Below are 23,796 nucleotides of genomic sequence, written 5' to 3'. Positions count from 1 at the left end.
AGGACAGGGATCAGTAAATCGTACATACAGATATACCACAATGATTTGAATCAATGACTGAGTGCAACTCATGAGAGTGGGGAAACCTTCCTCTTCAGACAGCTATCCAATGTTCAGCACCAAGGGCAGGACTGTGTAGAATACATAAGGCAGAACATATAAAACAGTAAGAAGGACTACCTGAAGGCTTGTGAAAGACTGGTGAAAGATTGTCGTGAAGCAGAGCCATGCAGAGGCATCACTGGAAGGTGTGGCTACTCCTCATTGTGTGCATCTTTTGGGACACCGCCACCGTGGTCGGCTGTCCGGAAAGATGCATCTGTGATAGCTCGGAGAAGTCAGTGAGCTGCAAGCGGACAAATTTCAACTCCATCCCTGGCGGGATCCCGCACAACACCAAACATCTCAACCTGCAGACAAACCGTCTCAAGGGAATCCCCGCCAAGACATTCTTTGACTTCCCCCAGCTCGAGACCCTCAATCTTAACGACAATAAGATCCAGATGCTGGCAAGCGGAGCCTTTCTTGGGTTGCCACGATTACAGGAGCTGAAGCTGAGTGGGAATAACCTCCAGCTGGTAGGTAACAGTGATGTACGTTCTCTTTTCTCATTCCTTCCTTTCCTCCGTCCGTGCCTGGCTGTCTGTGAGGCGTCTGTGGGCTAGCACTGGCTGTATGTATCTGCAGTTTTCTATCCTAACATAGTTTTAGTACTTTAATGCCATCAAAACAATGTTCTCATGGTAACAACATTGAACAAGAAAACGTCTAGTAAAATTTTCAAAGTATCCAGAAGTAAAGAGTGATTCTTCTTCAATGTTATAACGATACCTGGATGTCTAATCTTCACAAACGTCTCATGGTAACATTCATAACTCCAAAATTCTACATGATCTTTCTGAGCTTGAAGAAACCTGTCAGTTCTAATGAATGACTCTAAACTGTTAATATGTATTCCATTGGCAATTTTTCCAGACGGCATGAAAGGCTTCAATCAGAGTAATTCAACCAACCTGTTCAAAGAAGTAAGCAGATAGGATTAAAATTATTTCTTCACTGCCCATTCTGTTCTCCTCTTGATGAGGAATAGCCATAAATCTCGTGAGTTGCAATTCGTAGATGTCAACACAGTAAAATTCAAATAGGGTCTAATCAATTCTGTGACTGCCTCTTTATTTCTTCTTTTTAAAATCACCTGTTTGCATTAACTTCCATACTCAGTATGTTATGCTCTGTACAATCTGAACAGCAAGTACATGTAATCAAATATAATCTGCCATTTGTAAACTTAGGATTCCGAAGCAAAAATGGTAGTCGAAAGATACTACAGTGTGTGGGATAACAAAATGTTGAGAACAAGACAAATCAACTGGCTCTCTGAGGGTAAAGTCATTGGCTACTATCAAAAGCATAATAAATGAATAGGCAATCAGAAAATATGTCCATTTAAGCTGTCCCATGTGCTCTGTACTTGTACCTTCCACACAAGAAGTCAAAATCACAGAAGTAAGGAGACAGGACTGCTGAACCTGTTTAAATATGGGATGGACATACTTAACCCTTGTCATGCTGAGTTGTATTTTTATGGGTTTGGGATATTTCTCATGTAAAAGTTGCATACCACTGCAAAGCCCATCGAATAGGGGAGTAAATCTGCAGCAGCAGCACAGAACAGGTCAAGTTTTATTTGTCTGATGAAGCCATCAGATTTGGGAAGTTAAACTGGCCAAAAAACAGCCAGCAGGACAAGGGTTAACAAACCTTGACTTCCTCTTAATATGCAACAAAAAAACACTCTTCTTTATATGGGGATTAGAATAGTCCCCAATTTCATATTTTCTCCCATTTTTGTGTGATTGCGTATACCCCAGGTTCTGCGTGGAGCGTTCCGAGGTTTGCAGAACGTGACACGGCTGGATCTGGACAGGAACAAGCTGGTGGTGCTACTGGACCACTCCTTCTCCGGCATGAACAACCTGGGCTACCTGGACCTGGGAGAGAACCAGATCATCTTCATAGGAGACAAGGCCTTCAAGGGACTGTCCAAGCTCAAGAACCTGTACCTCATGCGCTGCAGGTAAGTTTGTTTTACACTATAATTTACACTTAGCTCTCTAAGAAGCTAATTCTTCTGGAGACACAACTATGTTCTGACAGCCCTATGTTCTGATGCCCCTATGTTAGGGTTAGGGATAGGGTTAGCGTTGGGAGATGTCAGAATGTAGTGGTCTCAGAACATACTAAATGCATGGAACAATTCTGTTTCTCTATTACAAGTTAGTCTCTTTGAAAAAAAAAATCTACCCCGGTATTAAAAGAAATTGTCATAAATGCAGGTGGATTTCCATTTTACCCTTAATATGTAAATATCAGACATCTTATCCTATTTTTGTTTCAAAAGATTTACCAAGATGAGCTACATGACGAAGGCCCTGCGCTACGTGCCATCCCTGGAGTTCCTACGTATGCAATCCTTCCCTATCGACGTCCTCCCAGAGAACGCCTTTCCCAGCCTGCCATACCTGAAGTCCCTGGACCTGGGCCTGTGGCGTAGTCTGCGAGCCATCCATCCACAGGTTAGTTTAAATATTATAACATTGTACATCTTGAACAACTAGGTGCTACATAACATGCACCTACATTCTTCTTCTTCTGTACTGCCTAGCCTCTTTGCAGAGATGGCAGATGATACTTTTCTGTGTATTTGAAACAAAAATCTTTTCTGTTTAATAGAGCTTTTCACAAAGGCTAGCTGCATATCGTTAGAGTAATAACTGTGGCAAGCAAAGTGTAGCCTGGCTACCATACTTCTTACTTCATTTAGCCCCCCCCCCCCCATGCTCACGCCCCCTACAAAAATTTGTAAGGGAGTGAGTATGGAAGCCCTTGTAAACTAGACTAGTATAGCATTCAGGCCAATTGAAATGTTTCAGAAAAGGATTTTGAAAGATTTAATGTAGCTTTCCTGAGTGTGCCAAACATGTATGTGATTGCCACCATGTAAAGAGTATATAGATACTTAGGTAGAATAAGCATAAAGTAGTCCTTACTTACAAGAAGATATTTGTAATCTATGCCTGACCCATTAGAATTCCAGGTCAGGATTTCCACGAGATATGCATCGACCATAAGATCAGAAGTCTATTACAGTTACATGAATGTGTAAAAGTGACTTCAAACAGATTTTTTTCATCACTTGCAGGCCTTCAATGGTCTCAACATCACGGTCCTGAACCTAAACAACGGTAACCTGACCAACATCCCGACACGCGCCCTGCAGAAGCTGCCCCGCCTCAAGGAGCTGCACCTGTCCCGAAACGACATCAAGGTCATCCGGGCTAACGACTTTGTGGGGCTGGGCAAACTGGAGATGTTGGTACTCACACACATGCAGGTCAGGGCCTTCTTTTCTTTATCCAGGTTTTTAGGCCATGCCAAATTGTTTCCTTGGTTTTCAAATATCTTATAGGTAAAAATCATCAAGTGATCAGGGTATGATCTATTTATTATCAAGACAAAATTTTTATGTTCTAGGTGGTAGAAATGATCTAATCTTCAATCACCAACATTTCAAAAATAAACTTTAGGCACTTTGTATTATGAAACAGAAGCTGTACTCGTGAGACTTTTGTAGCTTTGTCTCAAATATTCAGACAGCTTTTACTTTGCTAATTTAAATTGACTTTCAATGAGACTGATACAATGTAGATCAATTCCCGAAAGAAGGTTTAAATTTTAAACTTTGATTCGTTTGTTACATTTTGTCGCGTATTCTTTCACAGCTGGAAGTAATTCAGGAGTTTGCATTTAGCAGCCTGAATAACCTGAGGAGATTAGACCTCTCCAACAACAACCTCAAGACGCTGCGCAGAACCAGCTTCAGCCTCAAAAAGCTCCCCGAAAAGATGATCCTCGACAACAACTTGTGGAACTGTAACTGTGACTTGAAGTGGATCCTGTCTAGTTACGATGTTGGGGACGTGTCCATCAAGTGCGACAGCCCGTCTTCGTGGCGCGGCGTGGACATACTTAGGTTTATCAGGAAGCCAACAGCTACGCCAAAGAACTACACAGAGCTGATGACCTGCACAGAGCCGAAGCTTGTCATGCAGAGACGGGCGATCAGCGTAACGGCAGGACAGGACGTTCCTTTACGATGTCCTGCCAAGGGGAAACCCAGCCCCACAGTGAACTGGGTCATCCCTAAGGGTGTGACTGTGACAGTGGGCAGGCCATACAGGAAGACGAGTCTGAACAACAAGGGGACGTTGTTGATACAGAGGATATCTCAATACGATGCCGGGCGGTACAAATGTCTCGCCTACAATGGTGGGGGGAATGCCACGGACAGTATCGAGGTGACCGTGATTGGTCAGCTGGGTCCAGGAAAGGCGGGACTGGCAGGCCCCACGCCTCGCCCACCCGATCACCTGACCTTGCTCCTGGCGACCTTGATGGGGTCGTTGACATTTCTGGGGGTCGTGATCTTCTGCTGCTCCATCATCTTCCTGTGGAGCCGGGGTTATAAGCAGGTGAGGTCATGAACTTTGACCTGATTAATGGGGTCACCAAATTTAGTCTTCTTTGGTTGCAACAGAAATGTCAGGTTTCTGATGTCAGGTTTCTGAATGATTACCAACTTAACGCTATTGAGCTAATTTTGCAATATTTGTAATATTATGATGGCATGTTTACGTACTGTAACAGTCATATTTGATTGTGTGTGTTTCTTCCAGGGCAAGCAGGCCTTTATGATGGAACTGGCCTTTGTGCCACGGGGAAGTGATGAGGGAGGAAAGGCCAAGTCAGGCGGTGGCCCCCTGGCAACAAATGTCAACTTCAAAAGAGCAAGATGAGAAATGGTGAGAGAGGGTTGCCTTTAATAAGGCTGTGATGAGGTCTGCATTTTGTTTTAGACTGACATCCCAACAATAATTGCTTTAATTTGTTCATTTCTTTTCAAAATCCCAATTGCGTGTTGACCAACTGCTCTTGTGCAGAGCAGGATGCGAATACAGTAAACTCAAAACCACCAATAGCTTTTTGTTTGACCACAAAATTAAATCACCGCAAACTTAAAATGCAGGTAAAGTGACCCAAAATTAGTATAGTATAGTACATGCACATGTAGGGCTTAGCTTAGTCCAAGAAGGTGCCACCGCCTTTGAGGAAGCACATGAAACTGTCACCAAGCAGAAAAGGGAAGTGGCAAAGAAATGTAGTCATCCCTATCCCAAACACTGCCCGACTTCCTGTCTACTCTTTAACAGGCATTACTTTGCAAAAAATAGGACAGTGTAGCCATGCAGCCTTAGGGACACACGTGACTCGATGCCCTAGCCGAATGATTGAGGACGTTAACAAAATGGTCCTCATCAACTAACATCCCAGAAATATAGGTTCACACCATTTCAAGGAATGACTGATTATCCTTATATATGACAGAAAAGCATCTCTATTTCAGGGCATAAAGTTGCCTTCCATTTTTATTTAGTTTCCATGCACGGTTGCCACAAACTTCCTACATATTGCAGACTGCTAAGCAAGAAATACTGAGCACACGTTGCAGCAAAGTACAAATAAGATGGCTCAAATCTTTCTATGATTGAAGGATAAAGTTCATGTCGTGTGATATCATATCCTACAATCATAACCAATTTTCACTCGAGTCAGTTGTTTGCCAGATAGTTACTCCACAGACCATGACGTTCTTTTCCGGGAACCTGGAAAATTGCAGGTTGCCGGCAATCATGTATATGTGCAATCTGGGAAAATTGCTGGGAGAGTACCCAACCCTCCATTCACATATTCACTGTAATAGCAGGGAAAGTCATGCAGAACTTGTTCTCATGACAAATATCTCAATCACCAGCAATGCAGGGGCTGCTGGAGCACACACAGAATATTCCATTACAGTCAGAATGATGGAATACTAACACTGTCAGCAGGAGTGCAACATTCTTTTCATCCAACAAAATTAACAGTGACTTTCGAACAGCCAACTACAAACTCTGAAATGAAAATACAAAATAGTTTCTACCAGATAGACAGTAAGGGCCAACATATGTCACATCATTCTGTGATATCTCATATAACATTAAGGAGGGTCTTGATGCGGGGTCCCTACAATGCTTCGTGCTGAATTCAGAAGAACCTCCAAATATCACACCAAAATCGAGGAAGGCAACTGCACAAAATTTGGTCGCCTCACTACAAATTACAAATCATATGGCTTTCCCTACTTATTCTGGGAAATCAAATATAGGCTGCTTAGAGCCTTATGGAAAAGGGGCATGCAGGTCTTCAATCAGGTGCTGTTAATTTTAAATTTCAGTATCTTCAAGTTTACAGTATGGTGAGTTTGCAATGTGAAAGATCATTACAAAAAAGAATTAACATAATTATTAAAAATTACTGCAACTATTTCATGATTTTACAGTTACAAGGCCAGGTGTGCCTCTGCCAGCCCCCCCCCCCCCCCAACACCTGGCATAATTGTGTCAGATAAGATGGATTATCTCAATGGTGGGTTAGGTAGGCTATAAGCTGATACCCCAAATCTGTGCTAATGCTGTCAGAAACTCCCTGACTGATTGTCACAGGGGGAAATCTTAGTGCAGGGATTCAATTCTGTCCTTGTGATAACTGAACACCTACTGTATAGTATGGATCAATAGATCAGGGTACAGGATTTGATAGATGGAATAGTCTCAAATTGCAATACATGGATGAGAGATAACAATTCTAGGTATAAGAAATTGGAGCAAGGCAATGACATGTGTGGGAGGAAGGGATATCAACGCAGGTAGGGGTGATTTTAAAAAACGTATGATAATTCCCTTCTAGAGAAATGCCCCCATTGCACATGCATGCCATCTAACGTGATACGGCAGTACTGCAGATGTTGATCTTCACAATCTCACCAGGAACTGAAGCCATTTTTTGTTGATCTGCAGCAAAACCATTGTAACATCCAATCAGATTGCACTGCAGAAGTAACCAGCATGTAAAACAAATTTTATTGTCTTTTTCTATCTCATATCATGCCTGGCAAGAGATAATACTGGATATGGGTATTCCTGACTGATCCGGTTTGAAGGTATCACACTGGCTTCCATATGATAATTGAACGTACTTCACATGTGCTGCTGTCAAACATTTTGAGTACCAAACTTTGACATCAGAATTGATAATTTCTTACAATTTTTCAGTTGAGGACACCAGATTTTGTCATTGTCAAATTTGTCACCCCTCCCGCAGCTTAGAGTGACCAACAACTGAAAATCAGACTGTTTATCACACTTCAATCTTTGGAGCATTACAGAATGGTGTCTTCTGTCCGTCATTTAGTATCACTGTCACTTTACTCAACTGGCAGAAACTACAATCATTTAGGTACTAACTGAGCATCCAGTTCAAACTTCAAAGCATGGGCGTATGACGAGATGACGTCATACGGGGGAATTGTGGGCAAACCACGTGATGAACACCGCGAGATCTTGCGAGAACCAGAGTAAGAACTCCAGATCTCGAACGAACTAGTTTCTCCCCCAAAGTCAACATGTTTGGTGCCCGATATCGGCGCCGATTTGGAGAGGGCCGGAAGAGTTCGTACCCCCCTCCCCACCAACGCATTTGAAGATGACGACGGAGGTCAGAGGTCTCCGATCCCAGAGATCCCAGCGCGAATTCAAGATGGCCGAACGGAAGAGCCGCACGCTAGGGCTCCGCGTGCGGAGATTCGAGCGCCCGAGCTTCCCGCGAGGCACAGTTTTCCGACTCTGCGGGAGGTTCGGGCCTTTCATCAGCTACAGAGCGACCCTGCAGAGTTCTTGCGGCACGTCCCAAGACACACCGAAGGGGAACAGCGGGGCGCCGAGGGCCACCCCCCTCCCCCCATGCGCAACACTCAGCACGTCCAGGAAGGCCTCCCACTTACCCAAGGTAAGAGACTTACCAGCGGCCTCACCAGGAAGGCGCACGACAGGGTCGTTAGGGAGGTGAGTTGGCCTCATGAATACGTTTTTTCTGCCACCACCGCCATCACGTATGACTCATTGACTTACGATCAGTTTGTCGCGGGGGAAATGTCAATCATCCTCAGCTCCCACACCCACCCGATAGAAAGCCGGAACAGGGGACACATCTTGAGGGGACTCATGCTGGACGTGCCCACATACACCTTTAGAGGTATTAGAAACTTCAAAATTCTACTCATTCACGCAGAACATGGCCTGTTCAACATTGACACCAATACTACTCTAGCCGAAGTGCAGAAACTAAAGGAGGATCACCTGCAGCGGCCCTCGCTGGAGATGGAACACGGTCATGCACACGGCGGCCTTCAGCAAGCAGCATCCACCGAGAGAGCCGGAGGTCCACGCAGCACATACTGCTACAGGTATCAAGCCAATACCTGCACCTTCGTCACCGACCACATCTCAGCGTCGGGTACACTCCATGTACATGCTTGCAAGTTCTGTGCCAGGAATAGGCCGGAAGTGGACGCGGATCATCCCGCCAAGTTCTGCACATACAACAGAGACACCGGAGGGTACAGTAACCAGCCAGGGAATTCCGACAACTCCTGACTAGACTCGGCGCGTAGCACAGGTGTGATTTATCCGGCATCAACCTTGACCGACAACAAGAAACTGATTCAACGCCCACATGCTGCTCTAAAGCCCTAACCAGACAAGACGGCGAGCACCCACGTCCCACATGCTGCTCTACAGCCGACGAGCACCCACATCTCACATACTGCTCGAAAGCCCTCATCAGACAAGACGGCGAGCTTCCACGTCCCACATGCCGCTCGAAAGCCCTCACCAGACAAGACGGCGGGCACCCACGTCCCACATACTGCTCAAAAGCCCTCACCAGACAAGACGGCGAGCACTACCCACGTCCCACATGCTGCTCAAAAGCCCTCACCAGACAAGACGGCGATCACCCACGTCCCACATGCTGCTCGAAAGCACTCACCAGACAAGACGGCGAGCACCCACGTCCCACATGCTGCTCGAAAGCCCTCACCAGACAAGACGGCGAGCACCCACGTCCCACATGCTGCTCGAAAGCACTCACCAGATAAGACGGCGAGCACCCACGTCCCACATGCTGCTCGAAAGCCCTCACCAGACAAGACGGCGAGCACCCACGTCCCACATGCTGCTCCAAAGCCCTCACCAGACAAGACGGCGAGCACCCACGTCCCACATGCCGCTCGAAAGCCCTCACCAGACAAGACGGCGAGCACCCACGTCCCACATGCCGCTCGAAAGCCCTCACCAGACAAGATGGCGAGCACCCACGTCCCACATGCTGCTCGAAAGCACTCACCAGATAAGACGGCGAGCACCCACGTCCCACATGCTGCTCGAAAGCCCTCACCAGACAAGACGGCGAGCACCCACGTCCCACATGCTGCTCCAAAGCCCTCACCAGACAAGACGGCGAGCACCCACGTCCCACATGCCGCTCCAAAGCCCTCACCAGACAAGACGGCGAGCACCCACGTCCCACATGCCGCTCCAAAGCCCTCACCAGACAAGACGGCGAGCACCCACGTCCCACATGCCGCTCGAAAGCCCTCACCAGACAAGACGGCGAGCACCCACGTCCCACATGCCGCTCGAAAGCCCTCACCAGACAAGATGGCGAGCACACACGTCCCACATGCTGCTCGGAAGCCCTCACCAGACAAGACGGCGAGCATCCATGTAATAAGGCCTGCCCTAAAGCCTTCACCAAAAAAGACCTTGGACATCCTTGTCCAATGTCCAGCTACAACGCTCACATTTGACAAGACAGCAACTCTTAGGGCTACATGTACAGCCACAGGTCCTCCACGGACAAGATGGGAAGCGGCTTTCCCCTTCGACCCAGGTGTCGCCCTCACAAACACAAGCGGCAGCGGGAGACCCGGCGTCGTTATGCCCTGTCTACGACCATTGGCAGAACACTAGGTCTAAGACCATTCAAGCCGACGAGTAAGCAGCTCGTCCCCACCATCGGAGTCTTCTTGGCTGCCTGCGGCCTGGCCTGTGACATCGTCTGTGGCGGAACTATGTACTTGAACCAGCTCATCAGACTCGATCAAACATGTCACGCGCCAATACGTCTCCGAGTGAGTGTGCCTGAACAATTATGGGCGTATGTTCGATGACGTCATACGGGGGAAATGTGGGCAAACCACGTGATGAACACCGCGAGATCTTGCGAGAACCAGAGTAAGAACTCCAGATCTCGAACGAACTACCATCCACCGCCCAACAACGTCCTTGAACTTTCTATTCCACCCGTTCGTTATCTTATCCCGTTTTTTAATCCACCACCTAGTTTAGTCTCAGCACCACAGTAGATACTAGTCAGTGTTTTAGCAAGTTTTTATGTATGTCGAGTATCTGTATGACCAGCACGTCACTACAACGTGCAGTTAGCGTCAGAAGTCGTTACTCATGTAGAGTACCTTTAGCTCCTTTAGGCCTCAGATAGGCGAGAGCACAACTGTATTCTACTTCAGGACTGTAGAGCGGTCACTTTTAAAGAGAGTTTATACGTTTTATGACAATTTACTGTTCATCTTATTGTATCGTTACATGCCTGCTTTGTAAGGAATACCTGTCTTGTATCCAGTTCATTTATATGCCTAGCGTCTCTAGGCTAGGCCTGTGACATCGTCTGTGGCGGAACTATGTACTTGAACCAGCTCATCAGACTCGATTAAACATGTCACGCGCCAATACGTCTCCGAGTGAGTGTGCCTGAACAATTATACAACAATTATAAAGTTTTTGATATAAGTTTAATTTGCATATCCAGGAACAACTTTGCTACTACCAGGCAGGTTCAGAAGTAGCGATGCTCTTTGGTCAACTTGGAGAAACATTGTTGATCCCAAAGCCAGTTAAACGTAATGTACAATCATATAAATGCTACAGGTGTCTGATATAACAATTGAAAGCTATTTGGCACCAATGTCTCCAAAAAGGCAGTAAAACTGACAGCGTAATTGGCACCCTTACAGGTGGGGGCAGAGGGTTACAACTTAACGTCCACCTGGCTTTGTACTAACGCTGTAAAATTGCTGCTTAATTTCAGGCTATTTGGTTTGAAAATGGAATGGAATGTTATTAGATACGCATTGAGCTGTGCCGTTACCAGGCTGTAATAGGGGCTTGACATCTTGAGAGCCGTAGCCGCTAAATTGAGCTGTTATGTTTGTGCCGTCGACCGTTTTACTGTTTAGATTGCCCTCCTCTTCTTGCGCTGACGAATGGGCTGGCTTTGTTTCCTCAAGACGGGGGAGCAATACGCCAAGCAGGGAAAGTAATTTTACCGAACTGATCGATGGAAGGTAGTAACAAGTTTCAGCCACAAATTGCCCAGTTCTGACACCAGTTGTGATACGAGATTCCTTATCTAATGACAAGGAGAAATAGCAACTTTTCAGTTTCAGATTTCAGATTTCTGAAAGAAATTTCAGATTTCAGAAAGAAATTTCAGATTTCTGAAAGAAATTAAGATTTCTGAAAGAAATATTCTTTGAAGAAATCACTTTTCCTTTCTGATATTTCAATCTAGGTACAGGAGGTAAAACTTTGATGCACAAATGTCAACTAATAAAGACAAAATCTTTTCACAGATTCTGAATCATGGCTTTCCTTCCCTTGTTTGGGGCAAGGCGCATAAGAATGCCGCAGCCAGACTGATAACTAAGGCTACATCAATCTATTTCCTTATGTCTGAGATATTTTCAAGTGAAAACAGGTCAAGGTAAAACCAGAGGGCTTGAAGGAACACTTAAATCTAACCAAACAAAGGAAATAAATGGTGCCTGGGTCATTTTTCAAATATTTCTTGGAAAAGTCATTGTACGTGGCAAGACTGAAAAAGCAAACTTTCCATCACCAATTTGGGGGCAGTTGTCAAAATTTCTGCAGCCAAATCAACAAGTGAGCAAAATAATGCACTTAACATGTAATATATATCCTATCACACGTAATTGTTGTACATCTAACTCAAAGTGTTTTTTAAAGCTACTTAGGCCAAAGCAATTTCATTTGCTGTTTCTCAGATTTTTCGAAAAAAAATTGGTTGGTTGGTTGGTTGGTTGGTTGGTTGGTTGGTTGAAAAAATAACTTTCGCAAAAAGTCGGGGGAAGAAGACATCGAGGAACTACGGTTAATTCCGGGGTCCCTGGTAACAAAGTCCAAATTTTGAAGAAAAATTATAAACCTAACGTCCAAAATAGGCACGTACAGCTACTGGAATCTGAAGCCCATAGTTAATTTGAGAAAGGAGAGGCTGTGAGCATCAATTTGAAAAGTTTTTTTTTTTTTCAAATTGGAAAAAATATGGCCGGGAAATAAAAAAACGGCTCTGCAAAAACAACAAATAAAATTGGTGTGGCCTCAATGAGGATATCCCTACAGTACATACTTGTAGGCACAAAGTTCCACTCCACAATGGTTCAAGGGAAGAACAAATTTTTGGACACCTTAACTCTGGGATGATCACTAAGGAACTTATTATCATGACTTTTCCATGATTATTACAAATTTGGTGCCAGTGGCTAAAATCCACAAAAACAGAAATCAAATTGATAAGGCCCCAACTAAAAACTTTAAAAGTGATTGTGCAGTTTCCTCACACAGCCAGTTGTGCCCCTGACCGTGCCACAAGAGCAGTGGGAAGTTACTACACCTAATGCCCGACTTTATTGCGCAGCCTGCTGTTCACTACAAATCCAGCCTGATGGGGCATTTTCCATTGGAGGGTTTTGAAGAGATGACTTAACAAACAAGCAATTCACTATATGTCCATCAAGTGGGTCGTTGGGGGGGGGGGGGGGGGGGCATCATCGGTGAAACAGGAAACAGACTTAACTGTCACCATCCATACAAACAAGTCTATGAATTTAAGGCCACTCAAAAGCTTCTTCCAGCTTCTTACCTGCTGGGTCTTCAACCTTAAGTGATATGCCAGTACTAACAGGGTCTTATGAAAGAAGAGGGGTTATGGATCTAGTGATAAAACAGACTTACCTAAATGCCCAAGACTTTTTTAGGGACATGAACAACTTTTTACGAGTTCTATGCCCCTTCTTGAATTGTAACTGCCGGGTCATTGACATTTTGTAAGATGCAAGTATAATATAATTGTATATACAGCTGTAGGACTCACGAGGGGTTTCACAGAACTCAGGGTTTTGCTGTATGGACACATCAATTTTATTTGCTGATTCTTCAAGTAAAGAATACTGCTTTTTGTTTATATTTTGTAATGAGGACACATGCATTCTAGAATTATGATTTTTAATCATAGAACCAAGTTGGTTATCTACGTTTTCTAGATCTGTTTATTTTACAGATAAGTAAAACAATAAGGGTCTGTAATAGTATCATGATCAAAGTGAAAACAACATCAAGAGTCTTGGTTTCTGTTTCACAGTTTCAGGGAGTTAAGTAAGAAAGACTACTGGTACATTGTTTTATGAAAGTACTATATAATGTTATTATCCTCTTACCTCAAAATCTAATTTCACAGATATTTTGATACTGTTCCAAGCCATGAGCGCCTGTGTTCAAATTGATTCCTAGCTTGGTTTTGGGGTCCTCTTCCAATTGGCCCAGGCAGTAACCTCAAATAAAGTACCCAGCCTGACTTCAGCCTTTTGACCACTTTTGGATTTTGAAATTTTTTTCAAAAGTGCATGCTTTTATGGAGAATATACAGCAGTCAAGAGTCAAGTTGTCTTTAATATCAATCTGTTTTCATTCAACCTCTTGCTAAACTTTTTTTTAAATCATAAAAACATAGATTGATGTGGCACTATGAAGCTGTACTTTGTGGTGATGAGTCAGCATTTTATCATCTCATGAAACTGGTGATGTGAGAAGGCAGTACTCTTTAAGATGACTTTTTAGGTGAGAGTTGATGTGAAAGCAATTACAGGGGGCATAAGGTGTGCAGTGCAGTGTTAAGCGACTCTTAGCGAGGGACCAAAGGTCGTGAGTTTGAATCACAGATAGTGCTACGAACATGACCTGTATGGTATACTGGAAAGGAGGGTAGTCCGTGGGACAAAATATCAATGGTGATACTGTAAATGCATTTAAATTTGCGGGGATAATTTTGATTTTGCAGTAGCAGGGATATGGAGTTTTCGCGGTGGTTTTAAGTTCGCGATAGTGCCACAGACTGTAACCACATAATATAATGGATAAATGGTCGCTGTGGTTTTAAGTTCGCGGTGAAGTGGCCACCGCGAAAACTGTGAACAAAAAAGTACCATGAACAAGAATCTGCATTTACAGTAATATGAGGCCCTCAGCTCTTTCTATATAAAATCTAAAATAGCAGTATTTCCAGCAAATCAAACTGCAGCCAACATTTCTAAAGGCGTATACATGCATAGGGGTCTTCAATCTACCGTTAATCTGAGGATAGATTTCAAGGAAGTTTTCAAATTTACCTTGTCCTTACCTTAAACCTTGGGGTTGTGGGGGCACTGCATGGTGGCCTTGGTTATCAGCTTTCCAAATTTGCAGCCTATTAACTTATCAATTCCCTCCAAATCCATTCTCAGGAAAGCCAGATCAAAAAGCTCTAGGAGAAAGGTGTTTGCTTCATGCCCACTTGCATGTCATTCCATCAGAAATCAACAGGAGGAGCTCTTACCCTATGCTGTCAGCAATGTCACTGCTGGTATGATAAAAATGATGTCATTGAAATTCATTTCAAAATTTTCTCTCCACTCTTTAACACTGTTGAGAGTCATGGTATGCATCACATGATTCTCTATCAACACAGTAAAACATGTATGTACCAAATACATCCTTTATTGGTTTAGTTTTAGAACTTAGCTATTCTCCAAAATCTAAAATACAGTTACTGTATATGAGTTTAATGGACAAATTTTAGGGTCCTTGTTGTCAAGAATAATAAACAGTGGGTAACCGCTCAATTTTCTGATCCTCTTCCAAGCAAAATGTAAGACTGCAGCCAGGATTTGAACTCTTGACCCTCTGATCTAGAAGCTGGGTCACTAACCACAAAATCGGTAAACTCCAAACATAATCACCCCAGCTATACTTACTCTAACTCCCTTATAATAGGACCATTGTGATAGAATAGATTGGTTCTTTGCTTGACAAAATCCGGGGTTATCAAAATGGATTTTTCATTTCCATACCTCGAGTGAGTGACCCACATTGCATTTTGTTGGGTTTTTTTCGATCAACTTAGAAAATCAATGGAGGGCTGTACCATCATGTCAACATTCTGACATCTTGTGAGCTGAATCTGACATATTTGTCTTTTCTTTGATCCACCTCCTGAAGAAATTCTTCAAGCAGTAGGATAAAGATTTGATTTTGAAAAAGAGACAGACACAGAATATGTGATGACATAGAATTATTCAGGCCAAAGTTTCCAAGGCCACAAAAATGCAGGATTGATTGCAATTAACTATGGTGACAACCTTCCAAGTTCAATACTATTACTGGTAAGTGGTAGCTACATGTATGTTGTACTTGAATTTCTTTCACAGAAATGTCATAAAGATTCATCCACAACTTGAGTTATGCAGTCCACAAGCCGACACACAAAAAATAGCACTGTTACAAATACACAGACGAGCACACACAAACACAATGTTGTTGACAAAGGGCAATAAATCTATTTTATTTGTTTATCTCTTTGTTCTGCAGTTTCCAGAGAATGAAGCTTAAGAAGAGTCTTTGATTCATCACAGAAGACATTCCAGCCTTTCTTCACCAGACAACCTCAACTCAAGCTTTAAGGCACAGACAAAACAAGAACGGTTTGATGACAAGACATTACAGTATAAGACTAAAATGGTACAATTATAACAGAAAATTGCAGACAATGCCAGAATGATAACATTCTAAAACAGCGCGAGGCAGACACTGTTGAAGTAGTGCATAAACAGGACTTAAAACAGGAGAAAAAAAGCCGAAAGAAAGATACAATACAGGAATAAAACATAACATGGAAAACAACATGCCATAGACACTCAAATAAGCAATTTTGTTCCCTTTATTGACGGCATGGCTACCAAATGACCAACATTATGTCCAGTGAAAATTTACAACCTGATTTTTACAAATTACAAGACAACAAATTTTGTTGGACAGCTTTGCATTTCAACTTGTTACTACAATGATGCTATATGTTCTTCTCGGTGACACCTTTATTTGCTTCACTACAATGTACTTGAATGTAAAGTATTGAGTTTTCTGACAAATATGCTACAGATCTGGAATTTGTGGCACTGGTGTCTAGATCTCTTCAACTTCAAACTGATCATGAGCAGTATCTATTATCAAAACAGATGAACAATTTTTTTAGAGGTCTGTCTTGTACTAGGTAAACAGTCTGTCATGCCACCAGAGACTAATATAAAATTAGACTGCAGAATCTCTACATTCAAAATCACTCCTGATCATAACATCAAAAACCACTGGTTGGTTGCGTTCCTTCCTCTATAGTGCAACTGTATAATGCAGAAAGATGTGAATGCAAAATGTAACTTTTGTGTATCGTGAATGTTTCTACTGGTTTTATGAAATCGGATTGGCTGATCTTTGAAAGATTTCTATGTTGATGTGCCCAACTACCAATAGGAGCCCTGATTGCACAACAAAGTTTTTTTTACATACTCTTTAGACCTGGAAGACATCAGTTCTTCAAACAGCTGGTAGAAAACATTTGAAAAAATAGCGAACAAGCCAATGACCAATCATTTTACTGAAAATTGCATTCAGGATAGATACTGTAAATGCAGACTTTTAAAACTTAATGGTATGAATTCCGTCTACTGTCCGCACAAGTTTTAGGAGTCTGGAAAACAACATCATAGATGATATTGTGATTGAGTCAGCAAATCGCATAATGACTAATGTCTATCTTAACAATAAAGGGCAAGGCAAAAAAGAGTTAAAAATATCCCTAGATTCTGAACTCAACATGGTCTTTTTCTTTTCGCAACCTTCTATTATTCTTCTGCAAACATTTCAACAACAACCTGTTGTCTACATTGGTGCATAATGAACCGTTTTTATTGATGCTAAGACAATTCAACATTTCATTGCAAAACTAACGTGACCTATTGTGATGTAATAACTTGATATGGACACTTCTTGAACGAGATACATTACTTCTCCTAAATTTGTGACTAAGAAGCAAGGAAGTGGTCCCAAACATGACTCAGTCTAGCCAGGTGTTTGCCAAGACTTTCATTCTGCTAGGAAGGTTTGACTAAAAATTATAGGAATGTTTCAACTGCTCTACATTTACAAGGGGAAACTAAAAGAGGTTACATCATGCCAATTAAAGGGAAGGAAAAGAGGTAACCATCTAGACCCGTAAGAGATTCTAATCTAGGAGGGAGATTCCTGTACAACTGTCAACTTGCCCTTAGTTTGTTTTATTTTGTTTTGTTTGTTTTGCCTGTTCTGAAAGGGCCCTAAGAAGCCAATACAAAATGCAAGTTATCTCTACACCAAGCCAATAATTGTCAGTTGTGTTGAAAACATATCTGTGACATCATCTCTCTGCCTTGTTACGTAGTTACAATATGATACATTTCTCTACATGACTGTCATGTATGTATTAAAGGCATCAACATCTACATGTACTTGTTTCCCAGGTCATAGGAATAGTCTAAGAATAAAAGATAGGGAGACCTAAAATGTGGAATAAAGGACAGGAGCTGGTATTTGTATTGCTGTTGAATCTCTCAAATTGAAAAACATTTCCCAGATTCTGATGAGACGACCAAAAGTGCCCCAAAACAGGGCTATGATCATTCCGCCATTCAGAATTTTCTCTACTGATCAAGATACAATGGCGTGCAAAATCTGTGTGCTACGGATATTGGCAAAGGGCAAAGGTTAATCCAAATCAATACAATTGTCTTCAATGAAGAAAAATGCAATTCTTATCAGAATTAGGAAGAACACGAAAAGAAATTGTTAAGAGAGAGTTCAAAAGTGAACTCGGACGTCCGAGAATAATTTCATCAGGTAACCTGCTGATGTTTCGATGCCTATCAGACATATTCCTCAGACACCACTTGGTTACATATACGGCAAGAAGCAGAACTCCAGTTAGAAGCTCTGAGGCATATGTTTGATAGTCATTGAAATGCCTCAGGTAATACTATCTGGTTGTGCAAAAAGAAAACTCCAACTGAAAACTCCAGTGAGCAAGTGGGATGACAACTCTATGTAATTGAAGGCCTCCACTATCAATAAATGTCTGTTCTTGTATCCCTACAGTTGGGAGATTTCTACAGTGACTGTAATAATGAGCCTGAAATAGGCTTGTCAAGCTGTACAATAGAGACAGTTTATTACCTGTTGTGTCAGTGTTGCAAAACTATCCACAATGTGCAATTTCTATATGACTACGATAAACGTAGATCATCAATGACTGGTCCTCGGTGCTGGCATCTGGCAAATGTACATATAACGTTGGTATTGTAAAATGTATTGAAAAGCTGAAAAATAGTATGTGCAAATATATGCTGGGCAGGACAATGCTGTTCCTGTCAATGAATATTGTGTAACTATATGAAAATTGGCAAAATTCTTTTATGGTCAACGCTAGCTGTTCCTAAAATTGAGTGAGGATTACAGCCCCCATTGCTGCAATATTAATATTCAGTACAATAACTGCCTGTGTTTGGTGTGTTGAGGGTGTTTGTGATGTAAAAAAAAACATATTGATGTAAAAAAAACATGTTGATGTCCTGTGTAGAAGTTTATTTATTCAATAAGACCAACCTCACATCAAAGAAAGTAGCATATCTGTAAGAGGTGGACAGATCTGTCATTGGGAAAAAAAACAATTTTAAAGTTCTGACTTTTATCTTACATGAAACTGATGTTACAGTTACTGTAGTAAAATCAGGGTATTAATGAGTAGAGTATAAAAGTGTGTATTTCTGAGCAAAATCATAACAATGTATCAAATTGAAGTTTATCTTTAACATTTTTTCATTTTATACATTGTTTGATGGATGTTTTCAAAATACATGTCATTGAACAGAAAAATCAATTTTCTTCAAATGCTGTTAATTGAATGCATCCTGTACATGGGGATCTTTACAAAAAGAGAACTGTAAGGGTGGACAAGTGTGAATACTTCTATCAAATACAAGACTACAGTCTTTTCATAAGACTCAGAAACACTTTCTACAGTTGACCCAATGTAGATGTACAATGTTGGTGAGTTTGCTTACAGAGCAAAAAACATGTATGGCTACCAGGGATGGGTACCGGTACGGTGTACCGGTACAAAACCAGTTTTTCTTATTGAACCGGTCCCGAAAAACGGACCTGAAAAAAAAAGGTGGACCGGATGTTGGACCTCTTGGAAAATGAATCGATCATATGATCAGACATTCACACATTTTGGGGCTTACCGGTTGAGGAAAATAGCAAGTCTTAGAGTGAAGTAGAGTAGAGCCTACAGTCATTCCTACCAATTTGTACAGTCAATCGTACAGAAGCAGTTAGCCTTGTAGGATTTTAAAACACCAGTGGGAGTCGAATACTTCACAAAATAGATTTCTCTGTAGCAAAATGTACAATTGTTTTGAGTATCACCCATTAACACGTTTTGACGTATGGAATCATGTCCAGGTTCAGGTCCGGACCTGGACCTGATTCTCTGGGCCTGAACCGGACCTGGACCTGAATTTTCTGTACCAGTACCCACCCCTAATGGCTACTATTTTCCTGTATGTTCTGTGCTGTTTGTGATTGGGTGTACAATACAAAATGTACATAGCAAAGTAGCAATGAAACTGCCAGACTTTGACATGCTGCAAGCTATGCATCTTCTTCCATTGTGTCCAGATTTGTGCACTATAGAGGTGTCAAATAAAGCAAACGTTTCCCCGAATGCCCATGCGTTTTGGTTGTTTGTTTGTTTTACTACGATCTCCATTAGCTATACCACCAAAACAGTATCGCTATTCTTCCTGGAGTCCGAAACATATATACAATGAAAACGAACATAATCAACAAAGCTTAATATACAATTGGTAAACAGAAAATTAACTGGGAACTTAAAGTGAACGTGAATGCCAACAGCTGCCATAGCAGTCTATTCTTGTTTTGGTTTGTGGTTCGACTTTTCAACATTAAGTCCCTTCACAACGAAGAAGGACCAGCTTTCTTATCTTTCTTATCATTGTTTCAAAAATGTTTCTATATAAGAAAAAAAGACTATATATAAGAAAAATAATACATTATTATAACAAAACGTGAAATATAATCAAATGTACCACAACAATAATGGGGCATGTTAGAAGACAAAGGGGGCTGAGGGGCTGAATTGTGCAACAAAAAAATTCAAAGTATGCACCCACGTGCACCTTATAGACAATGCCTTGTGACACCTTTCAGATTTAAAACATTTTAAATAAATCAGTATGCCAAAAAGCCAAACGATTGTAGAAAACCGCGAATTGTTGAATTTTGGTGACATTGGCATTAATATATAATTATATATAACTTTATTGCACAACAATTGTACGAGGTACAAAGTATGGCATCTACATAACTACAGTGCTATAACTTAACTTAGGGCTTATCTAACTAATACAGGAGTTGTAGTATGGGATAAGTTTCTTACAATCATTGGAGGCTTTTACAATCATTTGGGGAATTTCTAATGTCAAATCCTTCTTTGATATATTTTCCTATATCTGCCATGCAGGGATTGTCACATGTCATTATGTATCTGAATTTGCACTTCAGGTCCATTTGGATAAATCCTTGTGTACAAAATGACAGCCTTCTGTATAGAGAATTGCGTATATCGGAATATTTGGGACATACAACCATAAAGTGATATTCGTCTTCGATTAGCTCTGGACAGAATGGACAAACCCTCTGGTCAATAGGGATTTTTTGGAATCTTCCGGTTTCTATATTTAATTTGTGACAGCCAATTCTGAGTTGTGTGATTGCCCTACGAACGTCAAGGCTCTTTATGGTTGAAATGTAATTTTCTTGCTTGTAATGCTTGTTCAATGTAGAAAGAGATGAGAGTTTGGAATTGTTTCGAATAGAGGAATGCCAATTTTGCACGTATATATCTTGTAAACGTTATCGTAAATGAGTGGTGATTGTGTCTATGTGGTATGACCTCGGGTTCAGCCATATGTGTCCAAAGCCTTGGTAGTTGAGGATATTTTTTACGTGGACAATCCAATCATGTTCTCCGAATGAAACAGTATTGTATGCCTCACGAAGAAGGGCATCTTCGGGCAGATTAACTAAACGATGCCAATATTTCACAAGTTGCATTTCTGCATCAATCCTAGCTGGGAAAGTTCCCAATTCTCCCCTGACACCATCGTTTGAGGCTTTGGCATGAATGCCTAACAGAAATTTTTGGAAGCGCATGTCAATGATGTCAAATTCTGGAATTTGTTGATTTGAGTCTAGGTTTATAATTTGGAAACCGTTATCTCGTAAAATATGGCTATTGGCATGACGCAATAGTATTTCTTTATCTGTATTTCTTTCCAAACATACAACATAAGTAGTATTCAAAGCAGAAGAGGTGGTTTTTCGAATGGTAGCTGGAAAGTTATCTTGAATATTAAGTTTTTTAAGTAAAGTAGAAAAAACCTTTGAGGAAGGTTCGCAGATGTTATTGGTATGTGATACAATGATTCTTATACTTTTAGAAAAACGGTCAAAGCAAGTGATTTCTGAACAGTACATAAAGATGGGTTTTACAAATTTGTCAAATAGATTTTTTCCGAGATTGATTGAAATGTCCTTGTTAGAGAGTAAAAGAGCCTTGAGTTTGAAAAGTGCTCTCATTGCTTTGGTTTTCAAATATTTCCTGGCGGTTTTGAATTTTCCGGAGAATGTGAAAGGAATGCCGAGGTATGTATAGCTGTCAGTGATTTCTATATTTTTGCCATAAATATGGAATTGGTCTTTGTTATTCTTGCTAGAACCTTTGCCAAAAACAACTACCTTGGTTTTTGAAACATTGACAGATAGCTTCCATTTCTTACAATAGTTTTCTAGGCAGTCAATACAATGCTGTAGCCCTTGTTTTGACGATGAAATCAGAGCGAGATCGTCTGCCCAGGATAAACAGTTTAGAGATTTTGAGGTTAGGACTGCAGGGTCACATTTTGTGGGGTCAAAGCACTCAGATATATCATTGATGAATAAATTAAATAATAAAGGACTAAGATTACATCCCTGCCGTACTCCGCATACGGAAGGAAAGGAGTTTGATAATCCATTATCTAATCTAACTGCATAATTCACATCATTGTACATAGATTTTATAATATTAAAGAAATTACCTCCGATACCACATTTATGCAACTTATAGAATAGCCCATCTCGCCAAACACTGTCAAATGCCTTCCTCATGTCAACAAAGCATACGAATAGTTTTCCGCCTTTTTTCTTGGTGTATTTGTCTATTAGAGATTTTAAGATAAAAACATTGTCGGAGGTTCTACATCTTTTCCGGAACCCAAACTGTGTGTCATCTAGAAGTTTGTTTCTTTCTGCAAAGTTTTGTAACCTGTTGTTTAGAATGAGTGTGAATAATTTGGATAGACAACTAGAAATCGCTATTCCTCGATAGTTGTCTGCATTACTTTTATCACCTGATTTATGTATTGGCGTAAGAATACTTGTATTCCAGTTGGAAGGAAAGGTGCCTTTATCAAGTATAGTATTGAAAAGACTCACTAAAGGTTGACATAGATGTTTTGCACCATACTTTAACATTTCATTTGAGATTGAGTCGATACCGGAAGCTTTTCCCGTTTTTAATAATTTTAAACCATTTAAGACTTCCACTGGAGTGAATGGGAAATCTAAGGGATTTGGGGTATGATCATCTAACTGATTAAGGTATTCAGTGACCGTTTTTTCAAAGACAGTATCAAAGCTGCTGTCATTTATCAAATTATTTAAACTTGTAAAGTGGTGTATCCATTCTTCAGATGTTATATTGGGATCGCAAGTATTTTTGTTGTGTTTTCCACTGATTTCTTTGTCCAAATATTTTAAAAGTGACCAAAATTCCTTTGGATTGTTTTTGTTGAATTTTTCCAATTTTGCTAGAAGGTCGGAATTGTACTTCTGTTTACGCTGTTTGATGAGTTTCTTGTAATCACGCAAAGCTGTGAAATATTTGCTTCTAATTTCTTTTAGCCAGGGTTCTTTTTTCAATGCCAGTGACAGTCTTTTTAAACGTTGGCGTGAAGACCAGCAGCATTGATCAAACCAAACTTTGTTTTTCTTACCGCTTTGTGCGGGTTTCTTTGTTTGTTTATTTGGCTTTGTTTTCAGTGACTTCTTTGCTACATCTAGCAATAACTCTGTAAAGTTTGTAACAGATTTTTCAGTCGAACAGAATGATGTTTGGCAGAAGTTTTGAAATTTTGAAATTGTATCTCTACTATCTAAAATACTTTGATATATTGATATGAATCCCTACATTCAGTGAGCTACAATGTATGTGTAAGCTTTATGGTTCTGTTTTGCCATCTATAATTGTCAGTATTGATATTGCTTCATCTTTTAGACAATGTCATACAAAATAGTGTGCATGACACAGAGGTAAAACTTTACCATCTATGCATATCAAAAGCATGGACAGCTAAGATTTCTCCAGGGTAATTTGTGATTATTTATCATCTAAAGCAGTTCTACATGACAATTTAAAACAAATGATTCAGTACGTCGATGTAGGTTAGACATCCAGGTA

At 41.1% G+C, this 23,796-nt stretch overlaps 2 protein-coding genes across 3 annotated transcripts in view; one reads left to right on the top strand and one right to left on the bottom strand.

Moving 5' to 3' along the window:
• LOC118410585 (putative WEB family protein At1g65010, chloroplastic) overlaps nucleotides 1-23,796 on the bottom strand; it is a gene marked incomplete at its 5' end in the record, with an annotated part of 343,380 nt that overhangs the window by 107,878 nt on the left and 211,706 nt on the right.
• Nucleotides 7-16,543, top strand: LOC118406556 (leucine-rich repeat and immunoglobulin-like domain-containing nogo receptor-interacting protein 2). 2 transcript variants are annotated; one of them, XM_035806658.1, is made up of 7 exons: nucleotides 7-578; nucleotides 1,872-2,077; nucleotides 2,402-2,576; nucleotides 3,203-3,394; nucleotides 3,783-4,532; nucleotides 4,737-4,862; nucleotides 15,717-16,543. In XM_035806658.1, exons 1-6 carry the CDS (start codon nucleotides 228-230, stop codon nucleotides 4,854-4,856), a joined length of 1,794 nt encoding a protein of 597 aa, XP_035662551.1. In that variant the 5' UTR covers nucleotides 7-227; the 3' UTR covers nucleotides 4,857-4,862; nucleotides 15,717-16,543. The 2 variants fall into 2 exon arrangements, with proteins under 2 accessions (XP_035662551.1, XP_035662542.1); XM_035806649.1 differs by having other exon boundaries at nucleotides 7-593.

Source organism: Branchiostoma floridae, chromosome 2, assembly GCF_000003815.2.
Source record: "Branchiostoma floridae strain S238N-H82 chromosome 2, Bfl_VNyyK, whole genome shotgun sequence".
NCBI lineage: Eukaryota > Metazoa > Chordata > Leptocardii > Amphioxiformes > Branchiostomatidae > Branchiostoma > Branchiostoma floridae.
Note: the sequence above shows the minus strand (reverse complement) of the source record. Positions and strands in the feature narration are given on the sequence as shown.

What these genes read in the sequence shown, in the direction of transcription:
- LOC118406556 (XM_035806649.1), top strand. Translation starts at nt 228, where the DNA reads ATGCAGAGGCATCACTGGAAGGTGTGGCTACTCCTCATTGTGTGCATC. An exon ending in AGCTGGTAGGTAACAGTGAT is followed by an intron (nt 594 to 1,871) that starts GTACGTTCTCTT and finishes CGTATACCCCAG; the next exon opens with GTTCTGCGTGGAGCGTTCCG. An exon ending in CTGTACCTCATGCGCTGCAG is followed by an intron (nt 2,078 to 2,401) that starts GTAAGTTTGTTT and finishes TTGTTTCAAAAG; the next exon opens with ATTTACCAAGATGAGCTACA.